The sequence below is a fragment of the Gobius niger genome (assembly GCF_951799975.1).
Source record: "Gobius niger genome assembly, chromosome: 17".
Lineage (NCBI taxonomy): Eukaryota > Metazoa > Chordata > Actinopteri > Gobiiformes > Gobiidae > Gobius > Gobius niger.
Window position 1 is genome coordinate 28,581,236 of NC_136868.1, and position 16,650 is coordinate 28,597,885.

The 16,650-nt window shown below is 41.7% G+C and overlaps 2 protein-coding genes across 2 annotated transcripts in view; both read left to right on the plus strand.

Annotated features, from left to right (window-relative positions):
* LOC306977344 (contactin-associated protein-like 4) overlaps positions 1-16,650 on the plus strand; it is a 330,278-nt gene that overhangs the window by 306,283 nt on the left and 7,345 nt on the right. Inside the window, exon 22 of the mRNA XM_079575645.1 lies at positions 15,921-16,136. Within this exon, the coding sequence (XP_079431771.1) occupies positions 15,921-16,136 (216 nt within the window). The remainder of the gene's footprint in view (positions 1-15,920; positions 16,137-16,650) is intronic.
* The window catches only part of LOC306977348 (E3 ubiquitin-protein ligase RNF14-like), a 324,872-nt gene that overhangs the window by 19,579 nt on the left and 288,643 nt on the right, over positions 1-16,650 (plus strand). The window lies entirely within an intron of this gene.

Consider the following 16,650-nt stretch of genomic DNA (forward strand, 5'->3'; position numbering starts at 1 on the left):
ACACATTTCGCCTTTAGTACCTGATACTGTTGTAAAGCTCTAGACTTCCTAAACATCTGTATGTCATTCAAATATTTTCCTTAGAATTCTGAAACCCAAAAAACAAGGCAGACTTTGATTTTCTTTACAGGCTTTTTTCCCCCTCAAATAATGAACTAGTTCCTAAACAAAACATATATAAACATATATTAATATAATACATTAACAAAGTTCAACCACACATTTAAACCTGGCTCTATCCATTATTTAGGTTTGTGAAATGGTGCGGTGGTACAAAAGATTCCCTCTGGGACCAGTGTTGGGTAAGATACTTTCAAATTGTAATATACTAAAAAACTAAAAATAGTGATAAATAATAAAGCCACCGAGCAAAAGTGCAGTCAGAGATTTCCTTTTCCTTTGCTTTCCCCCATTCTCTCGTGTTTTGTTTTGACGATATTAAATACACCGCAAATCAATGCACCAACTGATGCTGCATTTTATTTGGGGGGAGTTTGGATCAGTAAATACTTTTTGGCCAGGATTAAAGACAACTTTAGACAAAAGTTAAAGTTTAAAATGGGCATCTCTAAATTGTGTTTTTTTTTTTTACCATTTCACCTGCAGTGTCAAATGTGCTTTGTACAGTCCTCAAGTGGAAAGACTCCTTTTTTTCCCCGTCCTCCTCCAGAATATTGTAAACCCAGATATTTGTGGGGGAAAAAATCAGTACTTCAAAGTATAAAGCATGTGTATGAATTTCATGAAGGTGCAGGCTAGTTTGCTAACATTCTGTGACCCTGCAAGTTGTGAAATCTGCCTATTAAATGAATAGGCCACCGCTTTTCCATTCGCTACTTGCGCAATACCATAATGCATTGCGCCTTGGGGGGTTCGCTGCTGTAAACAATATGGCGTTGTGAGCTGTCATCAAAGAGACTAATATGAATCTTCCAAATACCATAAAAAATATCAAATTCCACTAAACCAAAGCTTAAGAAAATCTGTACCTTTTTATCTATTGATTTTGAAAAGTCGAAAAAAGCTCTGGTTAACCTCACGTGCAGTGCTTTGTAGTTCCGGATCACGTTTTTTGATTGTTGGAGCAACTACGAGCACAGCAGAAGTTGTTTTTCATCATTGTTTGGCTTCACTTGCACTCAAAGGCCTCCAGGTCGTAGATTCCCCCAAGGCACAAAGCATTATGGGTTATGTGCGATACTGTGATATCTTCTTACCTGAGCTTGGCCGAGTTGATGCGTACCTGTACCTTTTGTGCGTGCCCTCAGTCACGCAAAAAGACCAAAGATGTTGTTAGCATTCAACCTCTCCTCCTCTTTGGTCTCGTGTAAAGCGTTTTGTCAATATGTCTGTGAAAAGCGCTAAATAAATAAAGTTCTTCTTCTTCTATGGGGTCAAACGGGGGTGAACTTAGAAGCAACCAAGCTCTTCCACGCTTTCCCTATTTAAATCCTGTTACCTGAGTAGCTACACGATTCAAGTATAGTCACACAAAATGAAACATCGATTTTCGAAGCGGATAAAAAGGGGAACTATATTGTAAGGCGTAATAACACCTTAGGAGCACTTCGATGTCCGCACAGTAAAGTGAAGATATTACTGCGCTAAGCTTGGTCGCTTCTAACTTCACCCTTGTTTGGCCCCATAGAGGAGAGGAGGAGAGGCTAAATGCTAACAACGTCTTTAGTCTTTTTGCGTGACTGCACAAAGCAGAGATGGGGACTCAAGAGTCGGACTCGGACTCGAGTCGGACTAAAGTCGCTATTTTTAGAGACTTGTGACTCGACTCGGACTCATCCCCTAAAGACTCGAGACTTGACTCTGACTTGTGCCCTAAGAACTTGAGCCTCATGGAATTATTACACACGCTGTTTTGACGCTTGATACTGGCTTTTTTTTTGTGGGCCGCTCCCTCTGTCGCTGGAGTATGTGCGCTGCTCATTGGCCCCCTTGCATGCCCCCCCTCCGTTCGTGCACACGCTGCCCTGTTGTGGGTTTGCTGACATCCTGAGTGCGCCATTGGGACTGTACTTTTAGCGATCACTATGAAATACAACAGATTTTCTTGTTATTATAGGAAAAAGGCGGAGTTAAGAGGAGTTTGAGCTGCTGCATACGTTGAAACCTAAACTAAAGTTACTACTCAGTAAAGTGATTAGTGATCAAATTGTAATTTTGTCAGACAAAGACCTAAAGCTGGCAGTGGATATAGCAGGGTCCTGTCATGTAGCTACTGGCTGAAGATGCAGGAGCCTCATGTCAGCAGTCTGTAAACCTGCGTCTTCAAGGTCAGACTAGAAGTATTATATGACCACAGTGGATGTTGTAACAGCTTCAGTTTTTAAGCCCTGGGCTTGCATTTGTCCCATCGTTGTTTATAATTTACTGGTGTTTTTGATTTTACAATAGTTTTATTGTGCCGTAATTTGAATGAGTGTTAAACATATAGTAACCATGGGACTTGGACTTGACTTGGACTTGCGGGGTCGGAGACTCGGACTTGACTTGGACTTGTGGGTCAGACTCATCAACTCGTCTAAACTCAGGTAAGAACATTTCTCAGTATGGAGAAATGTTCTTACCTGAGTTCCTTTAGCTCATTCCTGAAAGAAATTGGGAGTCACAAATGTGTGTTTTTTTATTTATTTGAAAAGGGACGGTGCACATTTATCACCTTTATACAATGTAAATGTGCCCGAGTTAGAAAAAGCTCATTTCCATGGGTATAGTCCCTTTGGCAGATGTCAAAGCCAGCCTAAAGAAGACCAAATTAAAATCACACAACAATCTACAAAACAGAGAGCAAAGTATACATTGTGTTAAGAAGGTTAAGAATGAGTTTGGAATACAATTAAAAATGTCATATACCCTCTCCCTCTTTCATTGTTTGTAAAGCAATAAACAAAAATCAGGTACAGGGTCTTAAACTCTGAATTTATAAAAGCAAAGACATTTTATATAAAAGCAAAGACAACCCGTCAAACTGCCGTGTAGGAAAAAAACACTTTAGCGTTTCATTAGAGCGTAAAAATACTGAGAGCATCTTTAATGTCGACGTATGAGATTACCTTAAATTATCGACTGTCGCCCGCCCCGCTGACATTATTATGTGACATTAGATGCATTTATAGACCGTATATGAGCCAACGGTGTATGAAAGGCGCGCGGCAGTTTCACTAATGAACAAGTCTGCCGCGTTCTTCCCCCGCTCAGACGAACCGCTAAGAAGTTTGAAAAGGTCTCGCATAAGTTCCAGCGTAAATGCAGCAACCCTCGGAAAAAGAAAAAAAAATACAGTAATTACTTCTCAGATTGGAGTCAGCACCTTTCAGTTTCTTAAAACCAGGAAGTCTTATCCACTGTGGGTGGGGTCACATGCAAACCAGGAAGTGTTTAACCTTGTAATACGAAATAGAACAAACACCCCGTCCTCTCTTACCTTTTTGTTAATCTGTCGAATCATTCCCATGCCCCGGGTGAACCGCTGAACTAATAGACTTAACTCCGGTCCCTTGTCATATTAATACCATTTTAATTATGTATTAGCGCGCATTTGGAACAGAGGGCTACAGTGAAGCGGAGATTTTTAATTAGAGATAAGACCGGGAGAACAGCAGATGAAATGGCGTCGGTTTGTTGATAGATTAAACTTTAAGAAGTGGTGAAATGTGCGGTTTGTAATGTGGGCTGAGCGATTTGAATAAAGTGCAAAATCAGTGGAGTGGACACAGGCAGAAAAAAGTCAACAAAAAAAATCCTCTAGAAAATCTGTAATTTTCATTGCAGTGTGTGTGGGTTAGTCTGTCTGTGTGGGAGAAACTTACCCTGAATGGGTTCAACCAGCTTCGTAATTCACTGCGTTCCAAATTATTATGCAAATTGTATTTCAGGGCTCTTTGAATCACTGACATCAATCTCAGAGACCTGGGATGATTAGTTTTCAGATTAAGCCCAGTTAAGGGAAAAAAACGACTGAAAAAGGACGTTACACTTTATTAAGCAGATCATCATTTTCAAGCAATATGGGAAAGAAAAAGGATCTCTCTGCTGATGTGTGAAATAGTTGAATGCCTTGGTCAAGGTATGAAAGCCTTCGATATTTCATGAAAGATTAAGCGTAATCATCGTACTGTTAAGAGATTTGTAGATGATTCAGACACACTCGGGTTTGTGCAGATAAAGGCACAAAAAGGACGGTTTCTGCCAGACAAACACATCAGATTAGGAGAACAGCTGCTACAAAGCAGCAGACAGGTATTTGAAGCTGCTGGTGCCTCTGGAGTCTCCCGAACATCAAGGTGTAGGACCCAGTTGTGCATAAACCTTCTATCCGGCCTCCCCTAAACTGTTCATTGAATGTTCATGAACAGAAACGGCTGCAGTGGCTCAGAAATACATGAGGACTCATTTTCAAACAGTCTTGTTCACTGATGAGGCCGTGTAACCCTGGATGGTCAAATGGATGGAGGAGTGGATGGTTGGTGAATGGCCACCATGTCCCAACGAGGCTGTGACGTCAGTAAGGAGGGGGCGGAGTCCTGTTTTGGCCTGGAATCATGTGGAGAGAGCTGGTCGGTCCCTTTAGGATCCCTGAAGGTGTGAAAATGACCTTTGAAAAATATGTGGAGTTTCTGACTGACCCTGTGGACCCCCTCCTACCCTGACCTCAACCCTATTGAGAACCTTTGGAGCATCAACAAGCAAAACATCTATGAGTTTTCATCCAAACGGCCGCTCTGGGAGGCTATTCTGACATCCTGCAAAAACTCTCCAAAAACTCACAAGTTTAATGGATTTAAGAATTTTGAGGCTGCTTTGAAAGAAGGGCTCCTATGGTAAAATATAACTTGACCTGTTATGGTGTTTTTGATTGAAATAGCTAAATGGCTTTTGATTTCAGTAAGTATGACCTCCTTGTGCAGCAAATTCAACAAATGAAAATGTTAATTACAAGCTTTAAAATGTATTGAAACGATGATAATGATGATAATGATTTGGAACAGTAGAAAAAATACTGTTATCACTGGGAGGTTTTTTAAACCACATTTAAATGATCCTCTACCAGTTAAAGACTTGAAATGTATACTGACTCTCATTTGAGTTGAAAAATGTCATTTGCACATGTCATTGGCTAGCATTATTTTTCAGATATTGCTCCTTCTCCTTTTTTATCTGCAATGTGTTCTAAAACACTTACCACTGCAAATGTGACTGTTAAAAAAGCTTTTCAACCCTTTTCCCTCCACCAGCCACCGCCCGTTTGTATTTCCAACTTCGAAATGCTTTTATACGTTTCCACATGAACGCAACATAATTGTTCCCGACTTTTACGGGATTTTGTAGCTAACAGCCAAAAGTGCGAGTCCTGCGAATTCTGCTGACTTTTCAGAGTGAACTTACAGCGGAGCCAAGTTTGTACCTAAATGTTCACCGTTTCTTGCGATAATGACCAAAATATGAATCTATAAAACACTGCAAATGCTTTTTCACGAGCAAAGTTTTACGAGTGAAGCTGCGATGTTAAACTTTTGGAGTGTGAACTTTAGTGCTGTTTACATTTTACGTTTTCCTCCCAGGAAACTTTTTAATTAGGGCGAGGCCTTTAGAGACGCATTGTGTAATAATGCGCCGCAGTTTGTAATCATTTTCTCGCTCTGCAATCATTTACCACATTATGCGGTAAAACACTTCATAATAACGGCACACCATTGAGCATTTGGACATTTTCCCATCACTCCTTAAACATTTGCAAAAGCCTAATCATGTGCTAATCATTCATAACCATTATTACCTTTGTTCAGTCTGTGAGTATGTTTAAATCCCATTATATAAACCTTTCTTTAACCTTCCTGACACGGCAAACTGTTTAAATGTGCATCCGATGCATCCAAAACTGCTGAACCTCAGGGACGCTTTATGTACTTTGACATTTTCATCTTTTTTTTTTTTTTTACTTATTATTGTTATTTTTACTTTAAACACTGAATGCCCTAGGGCTGTGGTTCTCAACTGGTGGGTCATGACCTAAAAGTGGATCAAGAGCCTTTCCCAGGCACTCAATACTTTCAATATTTTTCTACTGAAATTGTAAGGAAACACTAACCTGGCTAACGCCATGCTGCTGTGTGTGCTCGAATCATTTGGAACGGCACAGCAGCCTGGGGACCATGGCCGAAATGTTCGCATGGATTTGGGAACCAATCACAGAACGAGGAGGGACGGCAAGACTATGACGAGCTATTCGATATACAGAAGCTTGTAGTTTATTTACGGATTAATAAAAAAAAAAGTTTATTCACGGATCAAACATGACAGCAGCAGACGCGACGCTATTTTTCGATCGAGCTTTAGACCGTGTTCTAAATAGCTTAGATCTAAAGTTTACAGCGGGTACGTCATACGTCATCGTATACGATGATACGATTGGCTGTGGCCACGTGCAGACGCATGATAGACATTCGTAGCGCCCAATAAACGGCTATGGACGATCGTAAACCACACCTCTCTACGAGAAAATGAATTGGTGGTCCCCAGACTAAATATCATTTGTGATGTTAGTCTGGTGTTAGCCAGGCTAAGGAAACACTGCCACGTCTACCGAAAATATGTTTTTTTTTTTTGTTTCAAAATCGTTTGTGAGGAAAATTAAGTATTTTCCATCATATATAAAAAAGTCAATTAGGTTGTGGCTCGTCATTAAAGGGTCACGGTGGGTCTCAATCATAGACATAATAAATAATAGACTCCTCACTCCTCCCCATTTACCATAATGACCACGTTCAAGGGGGAAATCATGGTGGATTCACAGACTCCTCCTGCTCAGCTCTGACAGAGCATGCTCCTAAAAAGTGCGTAAGGGCGAGCTCTTCACTGACTCAGCCCTCCCGGGGCGTGTAGTTTCATTGTACGCGTGTACAATGAAACGCAGCAAGACCAGGAGGCGGGACCACATTACAGCGGTTTTAGAATCACTGCATTGGCTCCCTGTGTGTTCCAGGATAAACTTTAAGTTCTTTTAATGGTTTTTAAATGTCTTCATGGTCTTGGTCCTTCTTATCTTTCCGGCAGGGGTCTCCTAGTTATTCTTAAAGTCAACAAAAAGACTCATGGTGAGTCACGCCTCATTTGAAAGCTAAGACTTACAAAACTCTAAACTAAACAGATCAGTTTTCTCGTGTTGTTACTGTGTTGTCACCACTTTCTGTTCTTTTGTTTTCATTGCTTTTTAAACGCGTTTTCATCACTTTTTATCTCACTTTTCTGTTTCTCCTTTGTGGCTTTTTTGTTGCATTTTCGCCGCTTTCCTGCCACGTTTTTGTCACCCTTTTATTGCATTTTTGTCCTTCTTTTCGTCTCATTTTGACACTTTTTTCAAGAAGCTTTTAGATTTGATTAATGCCAAGCTGGAGAGAATGTGCTCAGTTCAGCTGGGGGTTAAGGGGTTTATAAGTATTAAATAAAGTTAAAAAAAAAAAAGACCAAATTCACCCTTTTTGATGCTTATTTCATCGGGTTTTGTCTGCTCGTGATATTTCCCAGAGACAATTATTCATTCAATTCAAGTTTTTTTCAGAGGGATTTTTTCAATATCTATTTCCTTGATTCATTGAGCTTTGAACTGCAAAAAAAAACAAGCGAAATGATTTGTCCCACTACTAAATACCACTTGATTGATCTGTACACATCGTCTATAAAAAGCACGCTGATAAATTCCACATCTAAAATGACAGGCGGTGTGGATATTTCTGGTCCGACCCCCCTCCGTGATGCGCTATCTTCCCCTCACCCCCCCCTCACCACCACTACCACGCCCGCACCTGCTGGCACCCCTGGGTTCCCTGCCACTCTGTCCCACCTCCGCCATCCATCAGCCGGCCTAATGGAGCGAGCGGCGGCGCACTGGAGCTGGGCCCGCACATCCATACAGAGAGACACACTCTCAGGAGCGGGGGATAGGGGCGAGGCAGGACAAGGTGGACCTATTAATGGTGTTTGCGAATGAGCCCCCCCCCCCCCCCCAAGTTGGATCCAATTGGGCAGAACGAAATGGTGGGACGAGGTGAGGTGAATTTTGTCATTGTTGTGTGGGCAGATGGGATGCAGGGTTTATACAGGCAGAAATAAAGAAAAACACCAGCGCAGATTTCACTTCTCAAGATTTGCACATTTTTCATCAGACTGAGGAAAGGGAATTTGACAAATGGGTGAAAAACTGCAGCCAAATAATGTTTCAGACCATCATTTTGGTATTTTCGATGAACTTATGCCGTTAAAATTGTTATAATGTTTTGAAAAAATTTGATTTAATGCCATTTTATTGGTCATTTCATACTCACTACTGCCACCTCAGGTCTTATGTGTAACTGCAGTGTCTATATTAAGCTCGTGCGTGACGGCACTTCAGACCCGAAGCAACACCTTTTTGAGTGACAGTGCAGGATTTTAGAGGCAGTTGTGGTGAACAGGTCTGAGCTCATTGTACACATTAGGACATGGCTGGAACATGTAGGGGAGGAAAATACTTTTAAACTCTGTGTAGTCCCTTTAATGCTTTTGAAAATATGACTTATTTAGAAGGATAACATCAGTTACAAATTCATCAGTTGCATAATTATCATTAGAGATAGAGGTCAAGTTTATAACAGTTTCACTCATTTCCCTTTGACTTAAAGGGGCTAGATGCAAGTTTGCCATTTTATACTCACTACTGCCACCTCAGGCCATATGTGTAACTGCACCTTCAATATTAAGCTTGTGCATGACGGCACTTCGGACCCGAAGCAACACCTTTTTGAGTGACAGTGCAGGATTGTAGAGGCAGTTGTGGTGAACAGGTCTGAGCTCATTGTAGGGGGAGGAAAATACATATTTGTAACATTTTTATACTCAGTATAGTCCCTTTAACATGGTTGGCACGGCAACAGTTTAAAATAGTTTGCCTTCTTCTATGTCACTTCCTGTCTGTGTCCAATAAGGAAGTGAAACTATAAACATCCCAAAAATGGCCAAATTAAAAAACTGGGTTCAATCTTTAGCAAAATCTTAAATATAATCGTGTTAACTATGTTTTTGTGCCTAATGTGTCATCTGCACTTTAATGGAAAAAAAGTGTGGACACCCCTGTCGTAAACATCACTGTGACGTTTTATCCCTTGAAAGGTGCAATTAGATGCAGCTCCTAAAAGACAGACGTGACTTTAAAACAATGTAATTATACTTCACTACTACTCTGTGAATCAGACTTTTACTCCCTTCGAGTTACTCAGTACTTAACTCTGTTTAAAGTTACGCTCATTTAAACTTGAGTGAATGGCTTCTCTGCCCACCTCGGAGTTTCAAGCGCGATATCGCCCGTCTAATTGCTTGTGCATTGACAAGCAGGTTAGTAAATATGAGACAGCACAAAATAAAATGGTTGTTTACAAAGGCTGGGACAAACACCGCATTTTAATTGGAAAACGGAGACTCTGGAGAAAACAGAAAAATGCAGAAGAAATCAGGCTCATTTTGTATTGTTTCTCCAATTAAAGATTAGAAAGTCTGCGTCGGCGTGGAGCAACTCTCGCTTCATGAATTATGAACCCGGCTGACTTCAAAAATACAAACGAAAACACACAAAATGAACACAAAAAATTCTAGTAACTGATTGTAGTCAACAGCTGCAGATATTAAAAGAACATCTGGGAATTAACCAAAACATCTTTTCTCTACCATTTGTTTTGGTGCAGAACAAAGGAAAATTGGTGATTTGGTGCATGCTCCGACAAGTGTGCAGTAGTTGTGTCTTTACGCAAGACACTTCAATGGCTGCCACTGGTCAGTGGTCAGTTTGGTGCCCTATAGATCCAGATCAGCCTTTGTCATGTCCTATACCTGTGATTCTCAACAGTTAGGACCTACTGTAATCCTAGAATGGCAGGACACGACCCTAATAAGAACTGAATTTCTTGTATATCTTGTAAGATACTGTATTTTTCCCACAAAATAATATTTAATAAACATTAAATAAACCTATAAACCTGAAATTATGACCAAAACAACAGTACATTTTACAGGTTCAGATGTTTTGATACATTTATAGAAGATATATTTAAGTCCAGACTAAAGACTCACTTATTTAAACAAGTCTTCCATAACGCTTAATGCTGTACTTTGGCCTGCTTTGCTTTTGTTTTTACATTCATTTAATGTTGATGTTTTTCTATTTTATTTATTTTTTGTTGAAAGTGCTATAGTGCTATATAAACCAACTGTGATGTATATAAACCAACTGGTTCCAAAAAAACAAAAAATCAGGTATAGGGCCTTTGAAATCTCAAATTACTCACACAAAAGACCACAAGTCTCGTCACTTTCCTCTAATGACAATGTCCCACTGTTAGCCACCGAGGTCACCTATGCCCAGGAACTGGGTCTGCCCAAGAGCTGCTGTGCCTAAGTGCACAGGCGTCAAATACTGCTTTTCCACTAAGCTAGTGATGTTTCTAAGCCATCAGCGTAAGAGCCGCACCTCCATAGCAGCCAATCAGTGCCCTCGGTCCCGCTTTTAAGCCCCAGCAATCACGGTTCTTTCGCTTCCCAGCTGTGCTGCGACCCGCCTCTGCCCTGTCTCCACCTCTTCACAGGTCTTCCATACCACCACTAGTGTCCAGGCTCCGGGGAAGACATCCCTAGCTACAAGCTGTTCATCCACACTGACTTTCATACATCGATGTTACCCCGGGATCTGATCGCCAAAACCAATTTACATGTCAATCAATCTTCCTAATCGCTGCTTTTGTCTGTTTGAGTCTATCCAGGTTGAAATACTAACAGACAAAAATAGCTTTGTTTTTCACGGTGGCTGCATTATTAACGCTGATACTTTCACATGCACGATCCACCGAACACCTTAACTATATAAGCAAAAGCAAAAGTCTGCGTTGTGTAATATTGTGATAAAAATGGAAATGATGCAATTTATCATTCAGCCCTACAGAGAACACAGTGTACATGCAGCAACTTGTGAAATAAAAACAAATCTAAGTATTGCACATATTTATTGATCGCTAATGAAGGTTCAAAATCAGCATTATTTACTACTCCGCTGTCCCATAAAGGTAAAAGTACAAGTAGTGAATTCACAAGAACAATCCAGATGTGGGATTGGGGGATGCGAGAGCTAGAAATGAGTTCAGGACTCTGCTAACAATTTAACTTCAACTCCGCCTCCTTTCATGATTTTGAAAATGATAAAAAAATGAAGCACCGAATGAAAAAAAACATCTAAATTGAAGCCGTTTCAGCACAAGTACATATTCTTTCACATTTCACACTCCCAGTGTCGTCTCCTCAAGGATTTATTCAAATGGCTGTCAGACCTCCATTCAAATAGTTTTTCAAATGCTTGGAGGGTTCATTGTAAGACTCATCATCAACCCATCAAGACCTGCTCCCCCGCCGGTGTGGATACAGGTAGTAATGTCAGAGATGAGCGGTGTAATCAAAAGGCTCGGCAGGAGTGATCCCGCCTCACGCTGCCTCCGCACAAACTCCCCATCATTTGTCACACGCGGCTGCCACTACCACCAGGCAGGATCAGCAGCAAAGCATCGCCTGTGCTTTCTCCAAATCACTCCGTCTTGACTCTCAGATTCCCTGAAGCGTATTGTGACGCCTGTTACACAGAAGACACACATGAGGACATTGTCTCTCACTGGTATGAACCCACAGACTAAGCCATTCTTGATAAATGCAAGACCACATGGCAGAAAGTGGAAGGGCAATTTAAGGTTTTGGAGGTCCAGGTTGTAAACATTTGGTGTGTTTTTTTAATTGTTTTTATCTTTCTGTGAAGCACTTTGGTCCTCCTGGTGTTGTTGTAAAGTACTATATAAATAAACTTTTACTGATTGATTGATACATTTCTTGTCCACATGATGGCGCAGTGGAGCAAATAAAGCACCTTGATGCTTCGAACCATGTTTGATGCAATTGGCTTTAATGCTTCATGGGGCTTCATCTTGCCACCAGTGCTTTTCATACCGAAAGGTATCACAAAGTGCTTTACAGATTACACATTTAAAACAATACGCCTGGCACAACCTCCCATATATATATATTTTATATATTAGGATTAAATAAATAGATTAGTCAGTTAAAAGCTAAGCTAAAAAGGTGGGTCTTGAGCTGCTCTTAAAAACATGAACGTTCTCTGCAGCCCTGAGCTCCTCCTCAGCCCTGAGCTCCTCCTCAGGTCTGAGCTCCTCCTGAGCCCTGAGCTCCTCCTCAGCCCTGAGCTCCTCCTCAGGTGGTTCCAGAGGCGAGGGCCGTAATATTGGAAATACGCCTCACCATGAGTCTTTTTGTTGACTTTAGGAATAACTAGGAGACCCCTGCCGGAGGAGCGAAGGGGCCGTGAAGGTTCATTAGGTAAAAGCAGTTCTGAGAGATAAGAAGGACCAAGACCATTAAGACATTTAAAAAACATTAAAAGAACTTTAAAATCGATCCTGAAACACACGGGGCCAATGCAGCGATTCTCAAACCGCTGTAATGTGGTCCCGCCTCCTGGTCTTCATCAGGACACGAGCTGCTGAATTTTGTAAAAGTCGTAAACCTGAGATCCTCTTTTTGGGAAGACCAGAAAGCAGTGCATTACAGTAGTGGATACAACTGGTGATAAAAGCATGCATGAGCGTCTCCGTGTTGGCCCGAGAGAGAATGTGGCGACTCTGGCTATGTTCTTTAGATGGTAAAAACCTATCTTTGTGATGTTCTTAATGTGTGGACAAATAGTGGTAGCACAGTCGCACTGACACCACACACACTTGCATAGGCGCCGTTTATGTTTTGCCCAGTCTGGGGGAAAAAATTAAATAAAATAAAAATGAAATGTGTGCCTGTCAATCAACAGTGGTTGCGCATGAATGACTCCAGGGTGGGGCCAAGGGGGGTGGGGGGATTGGCGGTGCGGTGGCTTGTGGGATGGCACATAGCTCCTAACCACCGGTGAGTTGGCGTCAGAAGTCCCTATGTTAAAGTGGCTATGATAGTTAGCATTGAGGCTCCTTTTCCTAACTGCTTCCTAACTGACAGCCCAACTCGGATGCTTCTTATCATGGCGGACGCCGATGCAAGTCCGGTTTGGCGTTAGACCTCTTACCAATCTGCTTGTTTCGGACGTACCCAGGATCGGAAAGGATCTTCCAAACACCACATTGCCGCTATGTGACAGCTTTCAGGATGTACAGGTTTTATCTACTGAATCATTTTGTGATTAGGGAAAATTTGGATGAGTCTATGCACGCCTATGCACACATGAGGAGCGCCACGAAATACTATCACTTGTGAGAAACTGTTATCGGGCCACACTTCCCGAAATTGAGGAGAGGCAACTCGGGATCAATGTTGGGCTCAGATTCCTCCAGTGTGTCCCCAGCTGAATACAAGGGTTTCGTACAAGTACCGCCCATCTTTGTTCTCCAGATGGGTCAATCCATGTGTGAAAATTGTGACTGAACTGAAATTGAATTCTGACAGTTGGTATTTGCTTTACCACATCTCAGATTACTGTCCATAAAAGCTTATTCAAAGTCTCCCTTTGCTTTTCTTCCTGGTTGAACAATCGCTCTCTCTAAGCCCCTCCTTCCCCTCATCCTCTGTTTGCTCTTCACTACAAACTTCAGGCTGAATCCAAATTCCTACAATAATAGTTCCTATGTCCTGATCCTAGCTCCTATCCCCTCGTCGCGTGATAAGGTCAGTTAGGTCCCTCTGCCATTAGGAACAAGAGCTTCATCTGCGTTTGCACAATCCGATTCTTCATGATGTCATCTATTTTGTGAAGTGCACCAGTCCCTCCCTCAAAACAACCCCACAGCATGATGCTGCCACCCCCGTATTTCACAGTTGGGATGGTGTTCTCAGGTTTGCAAGATTTCCCCTTCTTCCACCCATAACAGATTGTGTAGAAAATTCTATCTCTCGTTCTTTTGGCATTTGACAAATAGAAATATATATTTTTTAATTCTAATTGATCTAAAAAAAAAAAAATTTTTAAAGGGTATGTAAATATATGGTTCCTGCTGTATATAGATTACAAAAAACACTGACTTAAATGACTCAAACATGAACCACAATGACGAACCACACAGAAAACAGACGATGATAAAAAGCTGTTTCAGATTTCCCCTCCACAGCTACAGCTTCATCACAAAAATGAAAAATGCTTTGGTCAAATATTCCACCAGATCCTGTCCTTTGTTTCATCTTCAGAGAGAACCAGCCGCATGAACACACAGTGAGGTCTGCTCCTCTAATGTATGCAAATGACTCATGTGGCTTAAGTTTTGATTCTAAATGAAAGCAAAAGCACAAACTGCTTTCAGTTAGGCCATTTACTGAGGCGGCTCTTTAAAACAGTGACTGTGCTGTGGTGGCTGTATTTTGTTACTTTTATAAAGTTTGGCTTGTGCAGCTTTTTTAGGGATTTATGAATTAATGTGCACCTGTCAATCAACAGTGGTTGTGCATGAATCACTCTGGGGTGTGGCTTATTGGATGGCACTTAGGAACCTCCAGAGGTCCGTAAGCCCCATGCTAAAGGCCCTGTCACTACTTGACGATTTAGCCAGCGTATGTCGACATATTCAATATTTGGCATATACGCTGGCATACGTTGAATACGTTATGGGTACGTTTTGTATAAATTATGAGCACGATGAAGCACACGTCTGGAAAAGCATGTGTCTGCTTTTCCAGACACATGCTTTTAACCATCCTACGTTGACATACAGCAAGTATGTAAACGTGTGTATAAGTTACAGGTTATGTGATCGTTGACACATGTTATGTATAAGTTGGTCTCCTTAGCCTCGTCTGCGGCGGGTTCAGTGGCCTCCTTCATGGGCAGCTGCTTTTCCAGACGAGTTTTAATTTCCCCCTCCAGCCGGTGAAGAGCTTGGACCTCTGCTCTCCTTTATTTTCTATTAGAGAACGCACACAGAGGTTGCAGTGACGCGATCTGCTGCGGAGGGAAACACATGCTTTTAACCATCCTGCAGAGGCACAGAGGCGGGTCTGGTCAGTGACAGACAGGGAGACCACTGTAAACTTTGTTGGGAGGGACGAGAGAAGCCACGGAGACAGAGAAACCATCACCAGGGCTCCTGCATCCAGGGAAGCATGTTAAACTCGTGTCTGTCGCCAACTCACTATTAACCTGCAAAAAAGAGCCATGTTTGCTCTCTCTCTTACAACACGGACATACGTGTCTTCTTTTATTTATGACAAATGTATAAATCATGTGTTTAAAGCCCAGCACGGTTTGAGAAAAGCCTCTGAAGTGGACACATGGACATGCATCAGTGCGTTGGCCTTTACGCTGCCGTGTGTAATGCATCCAGCTGTCGTTGGGCATAAGTTGTGGACTTGTTAGGAATACTCTATGTATACGCCAAAATTAAAAAAATACATATAAAGTTCAGCGTATGCCAGCGCTTTAGGACATTCTGGGACGTCAGCATACGCTGGCTAAATCGTCCAGGTGTGACAGGCCCATAAGGAGGATATGATAGGAAGCACACAGGCTCCTTTCCCTATCTCTTTCCTCTATTCAGACTCTTGTTATGGACGCTGATGCACATCCGGTTTTGGCTTAGACCCATTACCAATTTGCTCAATTCTTATCCAGCCTCAGGGTCCAAGTGCTTCCTGGTTCCATTGGGCAGTGGGAGGAGCTTGGGAAGATTCAAAGAAAACTCACACACGCGGAAATGGCTTAAAACGCAACTCCAGGCATGTTTTTCATAAGCGAACAACATTATAGTTTAGAATAATCTCTTTAAATTTGCATAATGCCCGACTTTAAAACATCACAGTCACAGAAATCCCTCTTAGAAGTCCACGTACTAAAGCTTTTGGACACTTTCTCATTCCAGATCTGGAGGACCTGGAGCCGGAGCTGGCGGCGGTGGCGTCTCAGGGTTTTAGCGGGTGTCTGTCCGCCGTGCGCTTCAACTCCCTCACTCCGCTGAAGACCGCCCTGCTCACGCCCGACCCCGCCGTGAGGCTCAGCGGCCCGTTGGTCCATTCCAACTGCGCCGCCGCCTCCTCAGCCAATCCCTACGCAGCAGAGACCACCCACTCCCTATCAGGTACCTCCTCAAGCAGCCAATCGTAACAGCTCTGGAGTAGTGCTGTAGTTGTATAGTTTTAGTTTGAAGGAGCAAAATGGAACCTTCTTTGCATGGTTGTTGGTTATTAGACATTGTACTGGAGTGGGAACCATTGTTCATTGTTTAAAAGCAATGAAAGAAAAACTAATTTTATTTCACTAATATAACATTTCAGGTACAGGGCCTTTAAGATGAGGCATTCTCAAAATATCTCATCTATGTTCATGAGCCATATTATTAAACCTATATTTATTTATTTGTTTGTTTTGAAAGATATGATTATAAAGATGTTTTTTAAAAATGACATCCAACAGATTTGTTTGCAGTTTTATTCTAGTAATGGAATGAAATGTGTTTTGTCCTCCTTAAGTATATTATCAGATCAATTTCATGAACTTAAAGGTGAGTTTTCTAATATTTCTGACCCTGAAAGTTGTGAAATGTGCTTAGAAACTGGAGAATTGGGAAGTTAGCAAAGAGTTTGGACCACAAC